Source organism: Taudactylus pleione, unplaced genomic scaffold (assembly GCF_031769625.1).
Source record: "Taudactylus pleione unplaced genomic scaffold, aTauple2 ptg000289l, whole genome shotgun sequence".
Classification (NCBI taxonomy): Eukaryota; Metazoa; Chordata; class Amphibia; order Anura; family Myobatrachidae; genus Taudactylus; species Taudactylus pleione.
The window spans coordinates 1,476,923-1,504,902 of record NW_028284691.1 but is presented as its reverse complement, the minus strand read 5'-3'; the positions used below and the strand labels follow the sequence as shown (position 1 = coordinate 1,504,902).

Below are 27,980 nucleotides of genomic sequence, written 5' to 3'. Positions count from 1 at the left end.
AAAGCTTTAATAAGTACAAATATGTACATCCATTAGTACATCCAATTCATTTACACAGTGTGGTAGCAATGTTTCTGGATCCCTCCGGACCCCGTTCTCAAGCTGCTGTGATCATGGAAATAATGTGCAAAATGACAGTCAAAAGTGTGAGTGTGTAAAAGGTCTTACCTTTATCCCTGAAACCTCCTCGTGTGTGCCAATCCCGGAGACAGGCCGCGCTCTCCTGTCCATCGGAGCGCTCGCCGATGACGTCAGCGTTGTGCGTCAATATGTTGCCTAGCAATCAGGACGCTGCCTCCGTCTCCGGGATATGGCTGTGTAAAAAAACATAAACATGTTATGTAAAAGCAGTATATCTTGTGGCCACCCTGTTGATGATTGAAAAGAAGCTGATAATGAATGTTTATATACAATCTCACGGGATTCGTGCCTGCTGGTGTGATGAGTTACCAATATACATCCCCGCAACAGATGTTAATCTGATGGTGCATAAATGTTTGCAATAGTGTACCCATGTTGGTATATAAGGGCATGTAACTGGAGCACTTCCCTATGAAGAAAAGGTTTGAGAAGATGTACAACACTAAATGTACATTTAGTGTTGTACATCTTCTTCAAACCTTTTCTTCATAGGGAAGTACATATTTGTACTTATTAAAGCTTTTTCATCGGTAGTGCCGTGCATGGACTTGTATTATTCAGGACCTACATTTTATATATATATATATATATATATATATATATATATATATACACACACAATACACTGCACCGGCACTCCCGCAATCCGTGTCATAGGGCATATAGCCCAAACTTGCTCCGGTGCCCTCCAAGGGGGACAGCACCCCAAAAATGTAATAACCACAAAAATCAGGCGGCACTAGGAGTCTTCATAAATCAAATACCCTCACCAGAGGGATTTATTAGTCTAGTCGACGTTTCGAGGTGCAATTCACCCCTTCCTCAGGACAACATAACAAGGTGAAACAAATACATCAGAACATATAAATACATAAACAATACACACTTACCCCACTGTACAACCATGCACACCTGGGCTCCGTCCGGCGTCTGCACTTCCGGTCGCGGCAGCTCCGCAGAAACCGGAAGTGACTTCACCCGGCTGGGACCTGGTGCCATGGCAAACCTGAATATACAAAAAATGTATTATCACATCGTGCAGCTTAATATATAAATAAATAGCACTCCATCAAACAGTGCAATGTGCAGCAGCTATTAATCAAAAATACTATAAAATTACATATATGACACTATATATAAAAATCGTTAACATCAAAAATAGAGCTCACATAAAAAACGTGCTATGTGTTTGCAAAACCTTAATTCAAGCAAATATTTAAAAAACATTGTAAAAAACATACACTAAGTACATGAAAAAAAAGGTGAATATAAATCATTAAGAGAATACACACCTATTAATGGAAACGGACATCAATACCTATATACTAGGGGTGTGCACCGGCCACTTTTCGTGTTTTGTGTTTTGGTTTTGGATCTGGATCTTTCTTCGTGTTTTGGATCTGGAATGGTTTTGCCAAAACCACCCTTCCGTGTTTTGGGTTCTGGGTTTTGTGTTTTGGATCTGTATTTTTTTGAAAAAAAGCATAAAAACAGCTTAAATCACAGAATTTGTGGGTTTTTCTGCTCCTATGCAATTATTAACCTCAATAACCTTCATTTCCACTCATTTCCAGACTATTCTGAACACCTCACAATATTGTTTTTATGGCCAAAAGATTGCACCGAGGTAGCTGGATGACTATGCTAAGCGACATGAGTGGGCGGCACAAACACGTGGCCCATCTAGGAGTGACACTGCAGTGGCAGACAGGATGGCAGTTTGAAAAACTAGGCCCCAAACAGTACATGCTGCAAAGAAAAAAAAGAGGTGCAAGATGGAATTGTCCTTGTGCCCTCCCACCGACCCTTATGTTGTATAAATAGGACATGCACACTTTAACAAACCAATCATTTCAGCGCCAGGGTCTGCCACATGACTGTGGCTGAAATTATTGGTTCGTTTGGGCCCCCACAAAACAAGCTGGCAATTAATGTGTCCCTGCACAAACTGGCTCTACGGAGGCAAGATGTCGTCCTCATCCTCCTCATCCACCGATTCCTTGGATAAAACAGGAAAAAGGGATTTAGGTGTCCCTGGACTGCTTACGGTCTTAGCCAAAGTTTCTGAACTTGACAGTAACTTTTTATGAACGCGCTGCAGGTGCCGTATAAGGGAGGATGTTCCTAGGTGGTTAACGTCCCTACCCCTACTTATTTCACCTTTACATATGGTACATATGGCAAGACAGTTGTTATCCGGATTTGGATAGAAATATTGCCAGACCAAAGAGGTGGAATGTTTGGTCTTCTGCCCAGGCATGACCGTGATAGGCTTTTTCATCCCACGGACAACAACTGTCTCCCCCGGAGCCTGATTTAAACAAACCACATCACCATCAGAATCCTCCTCGCCAACTTCCTCCTCAGTGCCAGCTACACCAGTATCCTCATCCTGTTGTACTTCAACAGTGACATCTTCAATTTGCATATCAGCAAGTGGACTGTGGGTGCTCCTTTCAGCACTTGCAGGGGGCGTGCAAATGGTGGAAAGAACCACCTCTTCCCGTCCAGTGCTGGGAAGGTCAGGCATCGCAACCACCACCACACTTGGACTCTCCTTGGGGATTTGTGATATCTTCTTAGAACGCACAGTTCTTCGCTGTGCTTTTGCCAGCTTAACTCGTTTGATTTTTTTAGCGGGAGGAGGGCTTCCATCGTCATGTGAAGCTGAACCACTAGTCATGAACATAGGGAAAGACCTTAGCCGTTCCTTGCCACTCGTGTCGTAAATGGCATATTGGCAAGTTTACGTTTCTCTTCAGATGATTTAAATGTTTTTTTCAAGGTCATTTTCCTGAACTTTGTCATTTGGGATTGTATGTGCCCTCTACTATGACATTGGGCATCGGCCTTGGCAGACGACGTTGATGGCATGTTATCGTCTATGTCATGACTAGTGGCAGCAGCTTCAGCACTAGGAGGAAGTGGTTCTTGATCTTTCCCTATTTTATTTTTATCGGAGAAAGTTTGGTCCTCCATTTATATTGATATATATGTGCAGCTAAGGCGCACACAGACACAGAAAATTATTTTTTATTTTTGTTGGAGACTAGTGCACTTTGTGGGTTACACTACCCTTTAAGAAATGAGCCAGCCGGCCCTTTACTTATGGGACACAGGCGCACGCTTGGCGCTGCTCCTTTGTTGATGCACGTGCAGCTACAGCCCACACAATTCACAAACACAGAAAATATTTTTTTATTTTGTTTGGAGTGCCCTTTGGGGGTTACAGCACCCTTTAGCGGTCAATCCAGCCGGCCCTTTATTTATGGGACACAGGCGCACGCTTGGCACTACTTTGTTGATACACGTGCGGCTACTGCGCACACAATTCACAAACACAAAAAAATATATATTTTTATTTTGTTTGGAGTGCCCTTTGGGGGTTATAGCACCCTTTAACGGACAAGCCAGCCGGCCTTTTACTTATGGGACACAGGCGCACGCTTGGCACTACTTTGTTGATGCACGTGCGGCTACTGCGCACACAATTCACAAACACAGAAAATATTTTTTTATTTTGTTTGGAGTGTACTTTGGGGGTTACAGCACCTTTTAACGGTCAAGCCAGCAGGCCCTTTACTTATGACACAGGCGCACACTTGGCACTACTTTGTTGATGCACGTGTGGCTACTGCGCACACAATTCACAAACACAAAAAAATATATTTTTTTATTTTGTTTGGAGTGCCCTTTGGGGGTAACAGCACCCTTTAACGGACAAGCCAGCCGGCCTTTTGCTTATGGGACACAGGTGCACGCTTGGCGCTGCTCCTTCATTGATGCACGTGCAGCCACAGTGCACACAATTCACAAACACAGAAAAAATATTTTTTTTTTAGCACTTGCGGGGAGCACCCCTGACGGACAGAGCACCCCTTGGACAACACTACAGCACCCCTTTAGGACTGGGGCACTGCACAGGACTTTGGAGTGGACACAGCCCCTATGGACAACTGACTGCACAACACAGTCCAGCCAGCCCCTATGGACTTTGAAGTAGTGGACACAGCCCCTATGGACAACAGCAGCACAGTGCAGCACAGCACAACACTACACTGCACTACACTACACTACAACACTACACTACACAGCCCAGCCAGCCCTAACTCCCACCCTCCCTCTTCACTGCCCACAGCCGAGTGAGAAAATGGCGCAGACGCGGGTACCTTATATAGGATCCAAAACCCGCGTGACCCGGAAGGCGGGATGATGACGTTTTGCCTCGATTTCAGATCCGAGTCAGGCGGGAAAAGTCGAGCCTGACTCGGATCGGCCTCGGATCGGGGGGGCTCGGGGGGGTTCGGATTTCAGAAATCCGAACCCGCTCACCCCTACTATATACTTATGGCACTTTTTATCACAAAGTAATAGTGCCCTCCAGTGGATAAATCTTAAAATAACACCTCTATATATATATAAAATATAAAATAATGTGAGGATCCAGTCTATCTACCTAAACCGCTAACATTACTTAACTGCACCATCAGTGTAAATACAATAATAATATAATAAATAAAATCGTCTTACCCTCTAAAAGCAAGAACTATAGAGTTATATGTATCCATGTGTTATATACCAAATTGGCACCAATCAAACTCATATAGACTTATTGAAACTGCTCTAAGCCTCTATATTACATCACAACCTATATTCCAAAACCCTCTTACAAAAAATTAATAAGACCCAGGGATTCATTAAGATCCCTAGGGGACAGGGTATCCAATCGAAAAATCCACCTAGTCTCTAGCTGTAGAAGCAATCTCCCTCTGTCCCCACCTCTTATTGGTTTTGGAACATGGTCCACGATCTTATACCTAAGCGTAGCCATGTTGTGTTTCTGTTCCACAAAGTGTCGAGCCACCGGTTGATCACTATTACCTGTAGCTATAGCACTTCTGATCGCGGATCTATGCTGTGCCATCCTCAATTTAAATAAACACTCGGTTTTACCAACATAATAGAGTCCACATGGACATATGATTACATAGATGACAAAACTGCTGCTACACGTCACAGGCCAATTGATTTTAAATCTTCTGCCAGAATGTGGATGCAGAATAGAGTCACCTATTTCCATGTAAAAACAAGTGGTGCAGCCCAAACATTTATAGCACCAATTTTTACGGCTTAGAAAATTCTTTTTGGCTTCAATTATATTAAAATTAGTGACATCTGTCTTCATTACTAGATCCTTAATATTTCTAGCTCTAGTGTAGCTGGGTAACAATTTAGTTTTATGTAGACATTTCAAATCAGGGTCAGAGGTTAAAATAGGCCACAGATTTTTTGCCTTTTTATTAATACGGTCACTTCTCATGTCAAATTCATGAACCCACGGAATTTTATTCTCCGTTGTCGTTTTAGATTTAATCTCTAATAAATCTTTTCTATCTATTTTCAAAGCTTTTTCTTTAGCTTTCCGTAGTTCTTGTAGCGGATATCCTCTCATCAAAAATTTATTTATCATAATGTCAAGTTGTTTGTTTTGTCTCATCCTTGTCATTAGTGCATCTGCAAACCCTTATGAACTGTGAAAATGGAAGCCCTTTCACAGTAGATACAGGATGACAACTTTTATAATGTAAGAGTGTATTGCGATCTGTCGGTTTTGTAAATAGAGATGTTTTTATCTTTCCATTTGTCAATGTGATGGCAATAACAAGAATAGAATTCTACTTCTAAAACACAATACTGTAGTAAATATACCCCCAAGACTCTGCCCGTATTCAATTCGGTGCGAAAAGTCAGTTTCCGCGGAAAAGTATCGCGAGTGACGTCATTTCGCCATGCGAAAAGTTTCCTCCGTATTCAATGCCGGAGACTTTTTCACCGGTAAGGAAACTCAATGCAATGTAACCTGCAAAAAAAGTTTCGCCTATGAATGGGTGTCGAAAAAAAGTGCAGAATTGGGATTTTGGGGAGCAAACAACGGAAAACCCCCTGCACCCTTGCGACAGTCCCCCAAAGGTAAACTGCGTCAAAAAAGTTTAAAAAAGTCTTTAGAACACCCAAAAAAGGTACTTTTGTTTTGGGGGCGAAAAAGTCCAAAGTTGGGGGGCAACTAGCGAAATAGACTCCAGGGGGGTCCCCAAGTATGCCCCAGGTGTTTTTAAGTTTGCAGGTGCTTGCGGCAGGTGGATTTTTATCGATTTTTAAAACTACACTTTAGCAACTTAAAAATATGCTAACACCCATTTTCAGGTACCCCATATTTGCTGAGACTAGTTATTTTGAGCCTAAAAACTGCTAAATGCTATTCTACACCACTTATGCAAAGACGCAAAATAGCAGCTATTGAGAGCATTTAAGTAACCCAAATACATTCTGCAGGGCTATTTGGGGTATCTAGAGTGATCCTCAATGTTAGTGCATCTTTTGAGGGGTGTCAGGCTGATTTCCCCAAATCTGACAATACTTTTTTTTCCACGTTAGAGTTTCACCGGGTCCCGTTAACGCCGATTTCTAATTGAATACGGGGTAAAGCCGGCATGCGCGCAATACTTTTATGCATTGAAAACCAGCGATGTCGGCGAAAAGTTCTGCATGCAAAAAGTACGGGACTTTTCGCCTGGAATTGAATACGGGCCTATGTTGAATAATATGCAAAACAATACAAAAAATGTAGTGTAGCCCATGAAAAATGAATAAGACTGCATAAGTGATTAAAGTGCTCTCAAATACATAAAATATATAATATAGTGTAGTATGTTTTAACAGCAATTTATTCTAAAAACAATAACACAAATAAGGTAACGGCCGCACATTTGAAAATACAATAGGCTCATTGAATTGTCTAGTGCAATGACAAGATGAGTGTATGGATTGAGAATCCTGCATGCCCCTGACTACACCATGTCAGATATTTTGATATGAAATGGCTCCAGTTTTGCAGAATATGCTGCTATTTAATTCCCACCTCTTTCTCTTTCTGAGTATTTGGGACTAAGGGCCTGATTCAGACTCGTTCGCTAGATGCGGCTGCTCGCTCCCAGCGTATGCAAATTCAGCTAAGTGACAACAAGGCAGGCGATCGCACAAAGGCATAAGCACGCCCACTATGTCTTGGTGAGCGATCACTTTGTGTATGCAGACGCCCACCAGCCTGTCTTTAGCCCTCCACTAGCGAACGTCATCTCCAGGAAGTGTATACAACCATCGGAACAGACCGCAGTGCTTGTGGTTGACTGTACCCTACCGCAAGCACTGCGAGCAGTTCTGTGTAAAAATCGACCAGGTGACGTGTACTCTGACGCTGCCTGTTAATTATGCACGCCTCTGAAACGGCGTTGAAACACTCAGGCACGCCTGCGTTCGCACCTCCACTCCCACATTACTACTGGCCTGCCCGCTACCAGCTACAAATGGCCCCTCCTGTTCACTCATTCTATTGGGCTGTCTTTGCTGGGCGAGCAAACGCTTCCCGATCGCTCAAACTAGTTCGCGCACGCGCACTGCGATGCATACGAATGCACAAATGCATAACATCGGCCGCGTACGAGCGAGCAGCTGCTTGCGAACGGGTCTGAATCAGGCCCCAAGGGTAGAGCCGGCCCTAGCCAATTTGGTGCCCTAGGCAAAATTTTGGCTGGTGCCCCCGCAGATAATCCCACTAGCATATATATATATATATATAAATATATATATATATATATATAAATTTCAGATTTATTAATCTCTTTCATTCATGAGAGCCGGATCCGGAGTAATGTGCATGCGCAGACTGGCCACCTGGCATGTGCAATACATGACAGCATATTCCCTAGTATCACAGCGATACTAAACAAAATTTCCCTATCGAAGGGATGCCGGGCGCTGTGGATAGCCGCAGGGGGGGAGGGTTAGGCACCCCCAGGGGGGACTTACGGTTAGGCACCCCCCCAGGGGACTTAGGTTTAGGCGGCGGGGAAGGGGGGGTTAGGTTTAGGCACTGGGGGGAAGGTTAGGGTTAGGCACCCCTAAGGGAGGGTTAGGGTTAGGGGAGGGAATTAGGTTAGTCAATACTTACCTTAGGGACGATCAAGATTTTCACACATGTCGGGCAGCCGCTGTCGGGATTCCAACCAGGCGGTAAATCATACTGATTCCGTATTTACACCCCTTGCATTGCAATATGGTTTTTCCAGGTTCACAGTTAAGTGCTGTTTCTCACTCTGGGCCTAATTCAGAACCGCTCGCGAGTGCTGAGCGCTCGCAAGCGGGTCGATGTTAGGCCAGTGCGCATGCGCACGACGGAGGAGGCTCCGTCGTGCGCATGAGCGAGACCTGGATAGTGACGGGTAAGCCGTTGCTATGTTTCTCGCTACAAAGGGGGCGTGCTGTCGATGGTGAATTTCCACACTCCCCATACATTAGTATGGGGATATGGAAATTATGGTATTCATCAAATTCCGAAAATTATGTATTTTCGGAATTTGATGGTGTTACCATACACCACTGTGAGGTGGCGTATAGTAGGTAACACTTATCTGCTTTCAGCTGGGCAGGTCCCCCAGCATCTTCTTCCTTCGCTCTGGACTCTCCTCTGGCTCCGTCTGCTATGCTGTCATGTGTTCTCCCCAGCAGAGCACAATAAAGTTTAGAAAAAAAAAAAAATTTTTCTTCTAAACAGTACTGTGTTTTGCTGGGAGACCACATGACAGCATAGCAGATGGAGCCAGAGGCTGCTGCGCGAGCAGGTAAGTCGGGGACGGGGGGGAGGTGAGCGGAGCGGGGAGGGGGGCAGGTGAGCGGAGGGGGCAGGGGGGACACACACAATGAGAGGAGGGGGCAGGGGGGACACAAAAAATACCGCCGCTGTAAGCAGTGCTGCGCATGCTCTGGCTTTACGAATGTAACAGCGCATGCGCAGCACTGATTCCAGCTGCGGTAAGTTAGTGTTGAGAGAGATAACTATCTATTTCATGAAAAGCTGCCATCGCGAAAATGACAGCTTTTCGAAATAGATACTGATGGAGAGGAGGAATGATGAATTCCTCTGGTAATTAGGTAGAGCTCCATGCGAGTTCTAAACCTAATTACCTCCAGAGAAAGTTTAGGTATGATGAATAGGCCCCATATGCTTTTTACGTTTATGTATAAATGTATTTGTAAATATTTGGCACAATATTCAAATCTCTTTTGAGAAAAAATAATGGAGCACCACCAGCAGGTCCATGGTTTACCCCTTCTACAATGATGACAATCTGGTTTACTGGACTCCAAGTGAACTGAACTTACAACACATAATAAAAGTGAAATCTACCACAGAATATCATACATGCCTTCAGAGGTCAGCAACTTCTTCAACAACAGTAAAAACGTTGTAGTCGGGGGCATAAATAGATTCAGATCCGATGACTACTCCAAAGAAAAAATTGTGCCAGGCTATGGGCACAGCAAGGAATTACCCAATCCAAACACCCTGAGCACCCTTTCATTTTATTTTAGTAATCCTACACTACAGCAGAACATTTCTGAAATACAATTTTTTAAAAGAGGAGCACGGATGCCTCTATACTGTACTTGCTGGGTATGCTTTCACTCCACCCAACTGTTCCCCTCTGCCAGTGCAGTTGTCTGGTCCTCCGCAAATGCCACCATCTTTCTTCAGAAAATAATTCATATCAAGGCACATGGCAGGTACAAAGCTGATTTAGCACTGTGGACATTTTCTGTTTCACAAATTTCCTCCAATATCTCACTAGTTTGTCCTGTGCTAAAGAACGGCTGTATTGAATTATTTTATTTACTGTAGGGGTGTGAACCGGCCACTTTTTGTGTTTTGGTTTTGGATCTGGATCTTTCTTCGTGTTTTGGATCTGGATTGGTTTTGCCAAAACCACCCTTCCGTGCTTTGGGTTCTGGGTTTGTGTTTTGGATCTGTATTTTTTTTTTAAAAAGCATAAAAACAGCTAAAATCACAGAATTTGTGGGTTTTTATGCTCCTATGCTATTATTAACCTCAATAACATTAATTTCCACTCATTACCAGTCTATTCTGAACACCTCACACCTCACAATATTGTTTTTAGTCCAAAAGGTTGCACCGAGGTAACTGGATGACTATACTAAGCTATACGAGTGGGCGGCACAAACACGTGGCCCATCTAGGAGTGACACTGCAGTGGCAGACAGGATGGCAGTTTGAAAAACTAGGCCCCAAACAGTACATAATGCAAAGAAAAAAAAGAGGTGCAAGATGGAATTGTCCTTGGGCCCTCCCACCCACCCTTATGTTGTATAAACAGAACTTGCACACTTTAACAAACTAATCATTTCAGCGCCAGGGTCTGCCACATGACTGTGGTTTAAATGATTGGTTTGTTTAGGCCCCCACAAAACAAGCTGGCAATTAATCTGTCCCTGCACAAACTGGCTCTACGGAGGCAAGATGTCGTCCTCATCCTCCTCATCCACCGATTCTTCATCCTCTTCAGTGTTGTGTACATCCTCATCCTCACAGAGTATTAATTCGTCCCCACTGGAATCCACCCTCTGTACGTTCTGGAGGCTGGTCTCCATGGAAGAGTTGATAATTCATTTTTATGAACATCATCTTCTACACATTTTGTGGAAGCAACCTTTCGCTGACAAGGTTCCCGGCTGCACTAAACATTCTTTCAGAGTACACACTGGAGGGGGGTCAACTCAGGTAAAATAGAGCCAGTTTTTTACAGGGGCCTCCAAATTGCCTCTTTTTTCTGCCAGTACAGGTATGGACTGTCTGACATCCCTACTTGGATGCTGTCACCAATCTAATCCTCCGCCATTCTGTCAGTGGTGACAGTATCATATGCAGTGACAGTAGACATGTCAGAAATTGTTGGCACGTCCTTCAGTCCGGACCAGATGTCCAAACCGGCCCTTGACTTATGACACAGGCGCACGCTTGGCGCTGCTGCTGTGTTGATGCACGTGCGGCTACTGTGCATACATTTTGCGCACAAACACAGAAAAAAAAGAATTGTTTATTTTTTGTGGAGCACACTTTGAGGGTTACACCACCCTTTAACAGACTTATGGGACACAGGCGCATGCTTGGCGATGCTCCTTTGTTGATGCACGTACAGTGCACACAATTCACAAATACAGAAGAAAATGTTTTATTTTTGTTGGAGTGCACTTTGGGGGTTACACCACCCTTTAACAGACAGACGCACGCTTGGCGCTGCTGCTTTGAGGATGCAGGTGCGGCTACTGCGCATACATTTCACACACAAACACAGAAAATAAGATTATTTTATTTTTGTTGGAGCACACTTTGGGGGTTACACCACCCTTTAACAGACAGAGGCACACTTGGCGCTGCTGCTTTGAGGATGCAGGTGCGGCTACTGCACATACATTTCACACACAAACAGAAAAAAAGAAGATTGTTTTATTTTTGTTGGAGCGCACTATGGGGGTTACACCACCCTTTAACAGACAGACGCACGCTTGGCGCTGCTGCTTTGAGGATGCAGGTGCGGCTACTGCGCATACATTTCACACACAAACACAGAAAAAAAGATTATTTTATTTTTGTTGGAGTGCACTTTGGGGGTTATACCACCCTTTAACAGACAGACGCATGCTTGGCGCTGCTGCTTTGAGGATGCAGGTGAAGCTACTGCGCATACATTTCACACACAAACATAGAAAAAAAGAAGATTATTTTATTTTTGTTGGAGCGCACTTTGGGGGTTACTCCACCCTTTAACAGATAGATGCACACTTGGCGCTGCTGCTTTGAGGATGCAGGTGCAGCTACAGCTCACGCAATTCACAAACACAGAAAAAAAAGAATTTTTTATTTTTTGTGGAGCGCACTTTGGGGGTTACACCACCCTTTAACAGACAGACGCATGCTTGGCACTGCTGCTTTGAGGATGCACGTACGGCTACTACGCATACATTTCACACACAAACACAGAAAAAAAGATTATTTTATTTTGTTGGAGCACACTTTGGGGGTTACACCACCCTTTAACGGACAGTCGCACACTTGGCGTGCTTTGAGGATGCACGTACAGTGCACACAATTCACAAACACAGAAAATATTTTTTTATTTTTGTTGGAGTGCACTTTGGGGGTTACACCACCCTTTAAGAGATGAGCCAGCTGGCCCTTTACTTATGGGACACAGGTGCATGCTTGGCGCTGCTACTTTGTTGATGCACGTGCGGCTACTGCGCACACAATTCACAAACACGAAAAAAATTTAAATATTTTGTTTGGAGTGCACTTTGGGGGTTACAGCACCCTTTAACGGTCAAGCCAGCCGACCCTTTACTTATGACACAGACGCACGCTTGACTTTGTTGGTGCACGTGCGGCTACTGTGCACACAATTCACAAACACAAAAAAATTTTTTATTTTTTTTGGAGTGCACTTTGGGGGTTACAGCACCCTTTAATGGACAAGCCAGCCGACCTTTTACTTATGGGACACAGGCGCACACTTGGCGCTGCTCCATTGTTGATGCACGTGCAGCCACAGTGCACACAATTCACAAACACCGAAAAGTGCACACAATTCACAAACACAGAAAATAATTTTTTATTTTGTTTGGAGTGCACTTTGGGGGTTACACCACCCTTTAACGGTCAAGCCAGCCGGCCCTTTACTTGACACAGGCGCGCGCTTGGCGTTACGTGCGGCTACTGCGCACACAATTCACAAACACAAAAAATATATTTTTTTTTTTGGAGTGCACTTTGCGGGTTATAGCACCCTTTAACGGTCAAGCCAGCCGGCCCTTGATTTATGACACAGGCGCATGCTTGGCGCTACTTTGTTGATGCACGTGTGGCTACTGCGCACACAATTCACAAACACAGAAAAAAAAAATAATTTTTTTCTGGAGTGCACTTTGGGAGAGCACCCCTGATGCACAGATCACCCCCTGGACAACATTACAGCACCCCTCTAGGATTACAGCCTTTATGGGACACTGCACAACACAGTCCAGCCAGCCCCTATAGACTTTGGAGTGGACACAGCCCCTATGGACAACTGACTGCACAACACAGCCTTGTCAGCCCCTATGGACAATAGCAGCACAACACAGCCCAGTCAGCACCTATGGACAATAGCACAACACAGCCCACCCAGCCCCTATGACAGCAGCACAACACAGCCCACCCAGCCCCTATGAACAACAGCAGCACAACACAGCCCAGCCAGCCCTAGCTCCCACCCTCCCTCTTCACTGTCCACAGCTGGAGTGAGAAAATGGCGCAGACGCGGGGACCTTTTATAGAATCCAAAACCCGCAAGATCCGGAAGGCGGGATGGTTGACATTTTGCCTCGATTTCAGATCCGAGTCAGGCGGGGAAAGTAGAGCCTGACTCGTATACGACTCGGATCGGGGGGGTTCGGATTTCCGAAATCCGAACCCGCTCATCCCTAATTTACTGTATAACAGAGATGACAATGAATTCACCAATTTTCTTTTTTTTTCTTTGTTCTAACCTTAGGGATTTTATAAGGAAGTTGCAAACCCAACATTGCTGGACATTGAGATGCAGTATCCTGAGAATTCCGTAGCGGACCTCACTCAGAACAGCTTCAGGCATTACTTTGAGGGCGATGAAATCGTAGTTGCCGGTCGCTTAACTGACAATGACTTGAACTCATTCATTGTAGATGTAAAGGCAGAAGGGGTAAGTGCATGCTATGTGTTTTATTTGTCATAACACACACTCCTGACAAAACAGACAATAGGATATAATAAACATATATTAATTTCCCACCTTAATTATTATTAGTAGTATTTCAGACAAATACAAACAGTATATAAATTCCCATAGATACATAATTACAACGTGCAGTTAGCATAATTATGTAGAGAAGATGTAGCCCTACTCACAAGTAATAATTTATATTAGGCGCAGTACCTTTGCTTCCCTGTTGCACCAGCATTTATCTTGCAGTGTACTGAAAAGTGTCCCTGCAGCATAGAGAGCAGCCCTGTGTGTCCATAGGGCACTGCAGGAGCTCAGGGCCTGATTCAGAGCCGAACGCTCTGACCAGAGCGCTCGCTCTAAATCAGTGCCCTCCTACCTGAAAATGGAGCGGCCTCCTGGCCGCTCGCATAGCTGTGGGTGACCACCCACAGCATATGCGAGCGGCCAAAAAGAGGTCTTAACCATTGCGACCATCGGGCTTGCGACGAGACCCTGCGGTAGGGTCTAACTGCCGCAAGCCCAGGAGTGATTTTGGCTCTATCAGAGCCAAAATCACTCCCACTGACATCATTACTGATGTCAGTGGGGCCGGCTTCAGATGGTAGGCGTTCCCATGGGAACGCCTCCGTCTGGCAGCCACGCCCCCGGCCCGCCCACCAAAGGGGGCATGCTGTCACTCACCATCGACAGCACGCCCCCTTTGGTGCGAGACCCCAAGCGATGTATTCCACGTCGCTCGCCAGGTATCGCGCATGCGCACGACGGAGCTCCCTCCGTCGTGCGCATGCGCATTTGCACAACATCGACCCGCTTGCGAGCGTCCTTTGCTCGCGAGCGGGTCTGAATGACCCCCTCAGTTCCGTCCTGATCCTGGTGGCCCTGCCCCCTCATCTTGACATAATGATATCACGATTGTGGCTGGCACAGGGTGGAATATCGCCATGATACAGCCTTGGTAGTTACACTACAGCATTGAGATGCAATATTTTGCTCTCTACTGGCTTTTATGAATGTGTTCTGTATCACAGTATTTATTTTTGCGCTTTGAATAGGCCGATAAATCCCTGAAATATACAGAAAATGTTCAGCTGCAAGAAAAGGACGATGTACAAAAACAGCAGGAATACATCTTTGGTGACTTCACAGAGAGACTCTGGGCTTATCTCACTATACAGCAGTTACTGGAGAAACGGTACATAAATGAGTGATATACTGCACATTAGGTACAGGTGTAAATTTATTTAGACTTAATACGAGTATAATGAATACATTAGGCATCACAGAACTCACCATCTGGCAATCAATTGGCACAGAGGTACTTACCATATAGTGGCAGGCTGGCAGCAGGTCTAAGATAGCTCTTTTCATGGGGCAGCAGAGAAATGGATATATGTAAATGGATATAGTTGGGCCATACCAACTGTCTATTTTTCCCTGTATAATAGATTGCCATTTATGTGATTGGATATGTTAAAGGAAATAAATACAATAAATAATAACGCAGTAATGGAGAGGGCAGTTAACTGTCCTTCCTCACTAGGAACGTCTATAATGTGAACCAGGGAGTGTGAAATATATAAACTAAAGGGCAGATTGTTTTGTTTTTGCCCTTTGTTTTTCTTTATTTTTTGGTACCATTCTGTCAAGGAAGCACGCCAGTCTCACTCAGCATATTGTAACTAACTACCTGCACACCTTCAACTCCATATAAGTTGAACCTACCTGTGTCATCATAAAGACGATGACTATAAGCAGTAATCTGGCCGCAATTGAACCGACGCGTCCAACTGAATATATGCACAGAGAGGCTAAATCGCTAAATGAGCCCCTATTGATGCTTATATAATAATAACAGTCAAATACTAAAGAACCCTGAACTAAGATACACAATACAGGAAAGTTGAACACCATAACCTCTGTTAAAAAAACATGCAATGCAGGAGAATTAAACATCAGGGCATATATTTACTAAAGGTAGATTTTTTTATGTATTTTGGTGTATTTGTAGTCGATTTTAATTAGTGTTTTCCCATAACCAACTACAGGATCTCCTCATTTATTAACAGTGATTACATTCACTAAGATCTGTGCATGCTTCTTAGGGTTAAAGAGCCTAATTAGTTTACAAAAAAAAATAAACGGTTGGGGGTTCCCCCCTACATCCATAACCAGCCCTGGAGCTTTTAGCCTGGTCTGGTCATAGAAAATTGGGAGCATAAATGGTGTGGAGTTCCCCTATTTTCCATTAACCAACACCAGGCTGAACCAGCCTAGTTGGTAATGCCACAGCAGGTAGAAACCCAGCGTGGAGTCCGGTTTTCACCCAATTTTCCATGACCAGACCAGGCTAAAAGGTTAAAAGGTCCAGGGCTGGCTATTAATTTAGGGGGGGACCCCATGGTTTCTTTTTGTTTACTATTTAGGTGCTTTTAACCCTAAGAAGCATGCACAGATCATAGTGATCTGTGCATGTTTCTTTTTTAGATGTGTTTCCATTCATTTTTAGTTTGTATTTGCATTCGGTTTTGAACAAAAAGTTCAAGATCGAATCCAATTACACCTGCCAAATCCGACTAACATCAACTTTGATTTCGATATTGAAATCAAAATCGAATGTTAGTAAATGAGTGCATTTTGAGTCGATTTCTGTCCATTAAAATCAACATAAAAATCGACTTAAAAATTAACATTTAGCAAATATAACACCAGACCTTCTGCACTATATGCACACACAGAAAGCATGAGCTACCTGCAGTTAATGTAGCATATGTGTACAATTTGTAATTAATAACCAGAAGAAACCTAATTCTCATGTAATAACATACACCATATAGACAAGCCATAAAGGAGGGAGGCAGAAAGCAAGGTGGTGGAATCATTATCCGCTGTGAGAAAGGGGGACAGTAGTGGAATAGAACAGATAAAGTGTATACACAAAACAGGCATAACATAAAAATATTTAGTATAATGAGTATCATAATCATTCAAACAAGAAAACAACCACGTTGATGCATATAATTTGTATAATGAATTATAATACAGGGCACCATGGATGTCATTGATCCATTTTGTAGAAAGTGAGATACTTTTAAAGATGAAGCATAAAGGGGGCAGTGTGGTGATCCATAATGAGTAAGACGAGGGCTGTAAAATGAGGGGAATAAAGTACATGGGAGGGGAAGGACGATAGCATTGTTTTATGTTTAATTATATTAAAATGTAATGTATCTTTCATTTGTCTCTTATGAAGGAATTATCTGTTTTTTTTATGGAGGCATTAACAGTAAATATCTCATTAACTAACTAGGGGTCCTGGCTCCCAGCACAGGCCACGCCCCTTCTGCTTGATATCATACGGAGTGGACGGTGCCACAAATCGCTGGGAATTACAGCAATGGCCGAAGCATCCTCTGGATGCTGCAGATAGCTGTAAGGGCCGCGGCGTTCACTTCTGAAGTGGCCTAATGGCACTCCAGGTGGTACTGCTGCAGATATTCTGGCAACCTCCTAGCTAGATGTAGGGGCCATGGGTGAGTGGCAGTGCTGTCCACAGGGCCCTGTGCTCTGTGCAGTGGCACCGCTTGCATACCCCAAGTTACGGCCCTGGTAATTACTGTAGAGAACACAGTACAAATGAAATAAATGCGGTTATAGTCTTATATTATATATTATATTTGTTCAATACTGTATTTCTGATATTAGTTTGTTTAATTAAAGAATTTATGCTGACTCTTCAGAGAAGGCAAACTTGACAGCACAGGCACTTGACCTCTCTCTGAAGTTTAAGTTTGTGACTCCTTTGACATCAATGGTAGTGACAAAACCAGAAGAGAAAGAGAAGGAAGCAGAAAAATTAATCGCTGATAAATTTGTGGAAGGTAAGAAAATTAATCATAGCAGGTAAATAAATGACTTTTTTTTTAATGTATTAATATTTAATAACGAATATCAATGCATCTCTGTAAATGAATTGGAATAAACAATATATACAGTAACATATTGGTGTGGTATAATAAGCTAAGAAACAAAACTGGAGAATCATTTTAATCAGATCTTAGGGGGTCATTCAGACCCGCTCGTGAGCGGCAGTACGCTCGCAAGCGGGTCGATGTTCCCCCACTGCGCATGCACACGACGGAGGGAGCTCCGTCGTGCGCATGCGCGAGACCCGGCGAGCGACGGGCCCTCCATCGCTCCGGGTCTCGCACCAAAGGGGGCGTGCTGTCGATGTTGATTGACAGCACGCCCCCTTTGGTGGGCGTGCCAGGGGCTTGCCTGCCAGACGGAGGCGTTCCCATGGGAACGCCTACCGTCTGAAGCCGGCCCCACTGACATCACTAGTGATGTCAGTGGGAGTGATTTTGGCTCTGATAGAGCCAAAATCACTCCAGGGCTTGCGGCAGCGAGATCCTACCGCAGGGTCAACGTCGCAAGCCCGATGGTCGCGATGGTCAAGACCATCCCGACCATCATCATGGACGCTCGCTATAGCTGTGGGTGGTAACCCACAGCTATGCGAGTGTCCATGAGGACGCTCCAAAAAAGGTAGGAGGGCCCTGATTCAGAGCGAGCGCTCTGGTCAGAGCGTTCAGCTCTGAATCAGGCCCTTAGTCCCATTGCCTGAGACGCTCAGTACCTGTTGAGCCTGGTGAGCCCCTGTCTCATGTTTCTCCACAGCAGGGTAGTCCATATATTTTTCTCTCTTGGGGAGCCATATTAAGGAAATGTCTTTGAATGGAGGGGTACAGAATTCTTTCTCGCAGTCAGGGGCAAATTCAATAAGGGTCAATTTTGGTTGATTTGAGCTATTTCTGCGATATCCCCCCAATTTCATAAATCAGAGATTTACTAAAGCCAAACTCGCACTGAAATCTCATGTCACACATGACTTTAGACAGCAGTAGACTTCATTAGACCATCGGACCAAACATCATTCGGTTTACATAGACAAGAATAGAAATCACAGATTTACTAAGTATCGTGTTATCAAACATGATCAAAATCACACCAAAGTCGCATCAGAATAGAAGAAATAAATAGACCTGCCTTTGTGCGGCAGATTTTTTCAAAGCACTGTACAAATCAGTATGATCTGTGCAGGCTTTTGTGTGTTACAGTGTAAATAAAGGTTTAATATTAAAGAAAAAATGCATTCCCTTCATTTTATTTTTGGGGTCTCAGCTTTTTGAGGATTTCCAGACCTGGCTGAGCAGTTTGGGCTGGTTTTACATTATGGCAGGAGGACCTCACACTGTGTGTCTCCCTGCTAGTCAGGGGCGTATGTATATAGGGTGCAGGGTGTGCGGTGCACTCGGACCCTGGGTCCAGGAGGGCCCACACCACACACCCTGCACCCGTATAGTTTTATATTTACCTGGCCAAAGTCACCAGGGTGCTACTCTGCAGCACTGGGCCAGCACTGCAGACCATCAAGAATCACTGGGAAAATGGTGGCGGACATTTTCCCAGTGACTCGCACATGCCCAGTACTGCTGTCCCTGGGAAAACTGTGCGGGTGCCATTTTCCTGGAGACCCGTGCATGTGCAGTAGATTCTCCTCTCTTAAAACACCCCTGCTGCTAGTGTAAGCCCAATGCTGGTTCCTGGAAAAACAGGGGAACCCCACGCCAATTTTCCCCCAATTTTCCAGTTCTTGAATGGGCTCAGAGGTTTGGGGCTGTTATGCCTTAAAAGGGGCCCCATGCACATTTTCCATGCCCGTCTGTCCCATATAATAATTGTAAACACAGCTGCCGGCTGGGATCTTTCAATTGCTTAATTTTCTGCGGGTGGCTGGCATCTTATGCATGGTGGTTGCTGTGCAGTGCTCTGCAAGTGATGCCCCTAGGTACATGTCTCACGTGACTAGTGGGAAATCCAACACTAGTCCCATAAATGTATTGTAAATGTATTGGGCTTTCCTGGGCAGTAACTGGAAGGTGGAAATTCAGATGCACTGAGATGTACTGTCTTATGAGAGTGTTGCAGGCGTATCACAGAAGTGGTTGCAAACTCAGTCCCTGCACATTCATTTGCATGCTTGACACCAGGGGAAGATTTGATACTAACATTAGCATAAAGTAACAGACGTGGCTATGGCAAAAGGTGCTAAAACTGTTGTAGCATTGCTCAACTTATGCTGAGTAAACATTATACAGATATATCTGCAGATGATGGTCATTCATACACATTGAATGACCAACATATGTGTCTGGCCGTGGGTACTGGCAGCCGGGGGGCGGGTCCGGGGTGTGTCCCGCCCCCCTTACCGTGGCTGCCGCTGTGTGTGTACGGGCGGTCTGCAGACATATCTGTCCATCGGCTGTGCAGCACAGCCAATGCGATATGTCTGTGAACAATGACGTTCACAGACATATTTCGCAGGTACACACTGGCCGACGCGCAGCAGATATATTGGCCAATCAATTGATTGGCCAATATATCTGTCCCTGTGTACCCAGCTTTAGAATAAGCCCCTGTTCAAGTGGGCCCACACCACACATCCTGCACCCACATAATTATACTTACCTCTCTGGAGTCCCAGTGATATAAACATGTGCAGTAGGGAAGTCACTGGCAAAATGCTGCTGGCGCCATGTTTCTGGAGACCGGAGCATATTCAGTAGACTAGCAGAAAGCCAGATTGGGCCTGCACAGAGCCTACATATGGGACCTCTCCTGTCTTAAACTGCCCCTACCCTCTGTGTTCTAAAATGTTGTTTAAAAATGTATTTATAAAAGTTAATATTGAATATAATACTTTTCTGATACATTCTGTAATCATAAATGTGTAATCTTTGTTTTATGGGTCACTACAGGACAACAACAAGCGCCTACATATGCATCATCACAGAGTAAGGTTATACTTATTTAAAATGTGATAATGATGTTTGCAGTAATTTTGTCAATCTGCATGAGATGGAAGTGATGGGTTTTTTTTTCTTTTTGTTGTCATGTACAGTTATATGATTGTCTGCAATCAGACATTTTCTCAGCACAGAAGCACTTTAAAACTGGATGAGGGTGGTCATCTTTGGGCTTGCAAGTGGCTTAAATAGACACTTATTTGGCTAAAGGTGGGTACACACCTGACAGATATATCTGCAGCTGATGATCGTTCATACACACTGAACGGCCATCATGTGCTTGTGCCCTCGGGCCCCGGCGGCCGGGGGGGTGGGACCCGGTAGCCAGTGGACGGGTCGGGAGCATGTCCCGCCCCCCTCCTCGCGGCTGCTGCTGTGTGTGTATGGGTGGTCTGCCAACCGCCCATACACACCTGCCAATGGACAGATAAGTCTTCAGACATATCTGTCCATCGGCTGTGCAGCACAGCCAATGCGATATGTTGGTGATCGACGACATTCACCGGCATCGCAGGACACACTGGCCGACGTGTAGTAGATATATTGGCCGATCAATTGATCGGCCAATGTATCTGTCAGTGTGTACCCAGCATAAGACTCATTGATCTCTGACTATCTCTCAAAGCTTTCCAACTATCCTGTGACTAGTTATCACCCGCAGTGGTATCAATCTATATTACAAAAATAAAAATAGTGACTTGTCAAGTGCACACAGTGCTAATTAAAAAAAAAACAATAGTTATGGTACTTCCCAAATGATTTCCTGTCGAGGTCCCGTATATAGTGATCAATTCTCAATGGTGTAATTTTCATTAACATGAAAAATATAAAAATCGTCCAAACATAGTGTAATAAAGTTAAAAGCTCCAAATTTATTCACAATATTTTTTTTAAATAAATAAATAATAAAATAGATAATATGTTCTCTGTGTTACAACATGTGCACAGAAATGTATACGTCTAATACAAACAAAGGTTCTTTAAGAAAATAATTCACATATGAGGGTTGCTACTCCTCATTCCAATAAAAAATGGGGAATTACCGGAAGTCCCAAAATTTAGGGCGTTTCGGGAGTTACTGCTCCCTTCCTCAAGGCAATGTGACACTGACTGAAATGGACCATCTTATATACCCTATCCTGAATCAACTTCCGGGTCATAGGTCATCAATTATTAACTCATATCCTTCAAAACATCCTTTTGTTATATTCATGCTCTCTCTATACTACAGAGTATGTGACGCTACATTAATATTGAGATGCAGATTACACATAGTTTAGTACATTTACTTATCATGCATTTCTTTGGAGGTTACCGCCGGACCGGAAGTACGTCATCCCGACTTCCGGTATCGGCCATCCCGTGTGCAACGGCAATTCAGTCCGTCTGTACTATCTCTCATGCGGCGGTAGTTCTATGTTGGTGTCTTCTAGAAGCTAAGTCCACTCCTCCCACTAGATTCGGCTGGGTCCCACTTCCTGCCTGTGAAGCGCACATCTGACACGCAGCACTTCCAATTTCATCAGCCATCTATTGTTTGGTGGATGCGTTTCTAATTGGGAGGATCAGCAGCCATTTTAATGGCAAAAACCGACTTGTTGTAAAGTCCTTGCATTTTATTTATTCCAATTAGATGGTCAATAAACATTTATCTTGGACTTGCTTCCGTTTTTTTCTCCACAACTTTTTATTATTGATGATTTTCATATTATCTGTATTCTCACTATTGGTTTATAAATAGACAAAAAATAAATGAATTTATAAGTAGACAAACATAAATGAATTGATAAAATTAATGGAGAAAGAGGGGATCAAAAATTAGTCCATCATATATATAATTATTATTATTTATATAATAAATTAAAATTAATTTTCATACGTGAAAGTGACTAGTGCAAATATAAAGTGACGAGAAGACACATAAAACATTACGCTATAAATATACATTGCAGAATAAATTCATAAAAATAAGAAATTTATAAAAATTAGAAATTTATAAAATGAAAGTGGGGTGGTCTGGATGGAATCCCGATGAAATTCTAAAATTATGTAATATATAGAATACACCAGGATAAAATTGGCTAGAAGTGAGGATATGGGGAAGGGGTTTCATAAAAACCATTTCAATTCGAAGTCTGCATTTAGCCCCTTTGGCATGAGTGTTTTTAATTTGAAAATCCACTGCATTTCACTGTTAGCTAATCTTTTATCTTCGTTCCTATCTCTCCATGTGTTTCTGATGTTGTCAATCGCCATAAAACATATTATTTCTTTTGTAGAGCATTTATGTACATGTTTGAAGTGATTCGACAGGGAGTGTGTTATCAACCCCTTCTTGATGTTACGGAGGTGTTCTCCCAGTCTTGTTTTTAACGCTCTGCTGGTTCTCCCTATATTTAGAAGATGACAGCTACACTCAATTAAATAGATTACATTCGTAGTATTACATGTCATAAAGTGATTCAGTTTGTATATATTGAGTAGACTGAGCCATCATGTAACCATTCTCTAAAGATATCTCCTTTTCCTTCTCTATAGTACACGTGGTCTCTTGCTATTTCAGCTCTTTTATATTCTGGTGCATTTTGAAAAGGTTCCACGAGAGTTTGTTGGATATCAATTTCCTCTTTAATCTCTCTTAATTTACCCCTACGTTCTTTAAATATTAAGTCCATCAATGAGAAGGAACAGGATTCCAATGTCCTTATCCACTCATCTCTAAAATTATCCTCTGTATCTTCAAAATGTTGGGAGTTTTTTCAGTCTTAGTCCCTTAGGGATAATTTGGTCCGATACATATTTCTCCAATGTAACGATTTCCCACCATAAGCGGTTCTCTCTCATTAATAATCTCTCCAGTTTTTTCATTGCAGTATCTACATTCTCATCACTTAATATAGTTTGTTTTTCACAAAATACCTCTTTTAAGGTCTCTTCTCTGTTTTTCAAATGTTTATACATAATGACACACAAAGGCTGCCTATACTCACTGCTCTCAAGGGTAAATAAAGATGAACTGATAACCAATGGGGTGAGCAGTACTTACGGGCGCCTAGCACTCTCTTTTTGCTGCAGAAACTAGTCACAAACAGTACCACCCTTCAGTACTAAGCAAATTTCAAAAATAAATATAGTGACTTGTCAAGTGTGCACAGTGCTAATTCAAAAAAAAAAAAAACAATAGTTACGGTACTTCCCAAATGATCTCCTGTCGAGGTCCCGTATATAGTGATCAATTCTCAATGGTGTAATTTTCATTAACATGAAAAATATAAAAATTGTCCAAACATAGTGTAATAAAGTTAAAAGCTCCAAATTTATTCACAATATTTTTTAAAAAATAAATAATAAAATAGATAATATGTTCTCTGTGTTACAACATGTGCACAGAAATGTATACGTCCAATACAAACAAAGGTTCTTTAAGAAAATAATTCACATATGAGGGTTGCTACTCCTCATTCCAATAAAAAATGGGGAATTACCGGAAGTCCCAAAATTTAGGGCTCATAGTTTTTAAAGGTGGAGGTCTCCGGATGGCCTCTCCCTTTTAGGTCCTTATTTAGGGAACTTCCTTCCGCAATTCCACTTGAATTAATGGTCCTGTCACAGCTTACCGACGCGTTTCGGGAGTTACTGCTCCCTTCCTCAAGGCAATGTGACACTGACTGAAATGGACCATCTTATATACCCTATCCTGCATCAACTTCCGGGTCATAGGTCATCAATTATTAACTGCTCATATCCTTCAAAACATCCTTTTGTTATATTCATGCTCTCTCTATACTACAGAGTATGTGACGCTACATTAATATTGAGATGCAGATTACACATAGTTTATTACATTTACTTATCATGCATTTCTTTGGAGGTTACCGGAGTGAGCAGTTAATAATTCATGACCTATGACCCGGAAGTTGATGCAGGATAAAAGCAGAGAAATCGAAATATGTGGACTTCAAAGTAGGAGAAAATATATACAAACTGAATCACTTTATGACATGTAATACTACGAATGTAATCTATTTAATTGAGTGTAGCTGTCATCTTCTATATATAGGGAGAACCAGCAGAGCGTTAAAAACAAGACTGGGAGAACACCTCCGTAACATCAAGAAGGGGTTGATAACACACTCCCTGTCGAATCACTTCAAACATGTACATAATTGCTCTACAAAAGAAATAATACGTTTTATGGCGATTTACAACATCAGAAACACATGGAGAGATAGGAACAAAGATAAAAGATTAGCTAAGAGTGAAATGCAGTGGATTTTCAAATTAAAAACACTCATGCCAAAGGGGCTAAATGCAGACTTTGAATTGAAATGGTTTTTATGAAACCCATTCCCCATATCCTCACTTCTAGCCAATTTTATCCTGGTATATTCTATATATTACATAATTTTCGAATTTCATCGGGATTCCATCCAGACCACCCCACTTTCATTTTATAAATTTCTAATTTTTATAAATTTTTATAAATTTCTTATTTTTATGAATTTATTCTGCAATGTATATTTATAGCGTAATGTTTTATGTGTCTTCTTGTCACTTTATATTTGCACTAGTCACTTTCATGTATGAACATTTATCTTCATTTATTATATAAATAATAATTATTATATATATATGATGGACTAATTTTTGATCCCCCTTTCTCCATTAATTTTATCAATTCATTTATGTTTGTCTACTTATAAATTCATTTATTTTTTTGTCTATTTATAAACCAATAGTGAGAATACAGATAATATGAAAATCATCAATAATAAAAAGTTGTGGAGAAAAAAATGGAAGCAAGTCCAAGATAAATGTTTATTGACCATCTAATTGGAATAAATAAAACACAAGGACTTTACAACAAGTCGGTTTTTGCCATTAAAATGGCTGCTGATCCTCCCAAATAGAAACGCATCTGCCAAACAATAGATGGCTGACGAAATCGGAAGTGCTGCGTGTCAGATGTGCGCTTCACAGGCAGGAAGTGGGACGCAGCCGAATCTAGTGGGAGGAGTGGACTTAGCTTCTAGAAGACACCAACATAGAACTACCGCCGCATGAGAGATAGTAAAGATGGACTGAATTGCCGTTGCACACGGGATGGCCGATACCAGAAGTCGGGATGACACACTTCCGGTCCGGCGGTAACCTCCAAAGAAATGCATGACTTGTAAATGTAATAAACTATGTGTAATCTGCATCTCAATATTAATGTAGCGTCACATACTCTGTAGTATAGAGAGAGCATGAATATAACAAAATGATGTTTTGAAGGATATGAGCAGTTAATAATTGATGACTAATGACCCGGAAGTTGATGCAGGATAGGGTATATAAGATGGTCCATTTCAGTCAGTGTCACAATTGCCTTGAGGAAGGGAGCAGTAACTCCTGAAACGCGTCGGTAAGCTGTGACAGGACCATTAATTCAAGTGGAATTGCGGAAGGAAGTTACCTCAATAAGGACCTAAAAAGGAGAGGCCATCCGGAGACCTCCACCTTTAAAAACTACGAGCCCTAAATTTTGGGACTTCCGGTAATTCCCCATTTTTTATTGGAATGAGGAGTAGCAACCCTCATATGTGAATTATTTTCTTAAAGAACCTTTGTTTGTATTGGACGTATACATTTCTGTGCACATGTTGTAACACAGAGAACATATTATCTATTTTATTATTTATTTATTTTTTTAAAAATATTGTGAATAAATTTGGAGCTTTTAACTTTATTACACTATATTTGGACAATTTTTATATTTTTCATGTTAATGAAAATTACACCATTGAGAATTGATCACTATATACGGGACCTCGACAGGAAATAATTTGGGAAGTACTGTAACTATTGGGGTTTTTTTTTGAATTAGCACTGTGCGCACTTGACAAGTCACTATTTTTATTTTTGAAATTTGCTTAGTACTGAAGGGGTGGTTCTGTTTGTGACTAGTTTCTGCAGCAAAAAGAGAGTGCTAGGTGCCCGTAAGTACTGCTCACCCCATTGGTTATCAATCAATCTATATTAGTTGATTAAGAAGGAAATATGCTGTGGGTTATAGAAATAAAAGGATTAACTCTAAAGCTGCATACACACACAACGATTTAGTTAATGAACGATTTTAGTAAAACGATTTTCTCCCTTGAAAAAATGAACTAAAATCGTTTACTAAAGTTGTTCATTTACTATGTTCATTTAAATGTAATGAACGATTTTTTAGAACTACAAACGATTTTTGCATATTCCCTTACTGAAAATCGTTGAGTTGACAAGTCTGACTGAACTACAAACTACAAACGTGAACGCGCATGAACGAAAATCATTCATCGTTTGACTCAGAAAGTGAACGATTTTTACAAACGATTATCGTTAAACGATATCGTTTAATGATAATCGTTCAAAAAATCATTGTGTGTGTATGCACCTTAATAGGTTAATTGGAAAAGAGTCCGCTCCTGATTGGCTGGCCTCCCAGTTAGTAGTATGCTTGCTCAACAAAGGTTTTGCTCAACAGCAGGTCTGTCTTGTCTATCTGTTTTTTTTGTTTCTTTTTATTCCCATATGGATTACAGTAGAACAAGAAATAAATCAATGTATCAATAATAATAATTTTGACAAGTGGTCACTATCTATACTTTTATTATTAACATTATTATCTGTTATTTTATCATTCATATGGTTGCTATCAATTCTTTTATTAATAACGATAACACTGTCTATTCTTTTATTGTTAACTGGAGAACTATCTATTATTTTATTATTAATAAGGGCACTATCTAATAGCTGATTTCTATATGCACTATTTATTCTTTTAATTTTAAGGACACTATTCTTATCATTCATATGGGCCCTATATATTCTTTTATTATTAATGGAGACAATATCTATCCTTTTATCATTCATATAAGCACTATCTGTTCTTTCATTATTGATGGAGACAGTATATTTTCTTTTATTATTAATGGGGGTACTACAGTCAGGTGCATAAATATTGAGACATTGACATAATTTTCATATTTTGGCCTCTATTCACCACCACAATGGCTTTGAAATGAAAGAAACAAGATGTGCTTTAACTGCAGACTTTCAGATTTAATTTGAGGGTAATTACATCCAAATCAGTTGAACGATGTAGGGATTACAACGGTTTCTATATGTGCCTCCCACTTTTTAAGGGGCCAAAAGTAATGGGACAAACTAAACAATCCTAAATCTAACTTTCACTTTTTGATACTTTGTTGCAAATCCTTTGCAGGCAATTACAGCCTGAAGTCTTGAACGCATAGACATCACCTGACGCTGGGTTTCATCCCTGGTGATGCTC

General features: G+C 42.1%; 1 protein-coding gene across 1 annotated transcript in view; it reads left to right on the top strand.

Moving 5' to 3' along the window:
* LOC148511924 (inter-alpha-trypsin inhibitor heavy chain H3-like) overlaps window positions 1-27,980 on the top strand; it is a 163,334-nt gene that overhangs the window by 100,540 nt on the left and 34,814 nt on the right. The window contains exons 12-15 of the mRNA XM_088482479.1: window positions 13,584-13,769; window positions 14,846-14,985; window positions 17,511-17,671; window positions 20,612-20,647. Coding sequence (XP_088338605.1) covers window positions 13,584-13,769; window positions 14,846-14,985; window positions 17,511-17,671; window positions 20,612-20,647 — 523 coding nt within the window. The remainder of the gene's footprint in view (window positions 1-13,583; window positions 13,770-14,845; window positions 14,986-17,510; window positions 17,672-20,611; window positions 20,648-27,980) is intronic.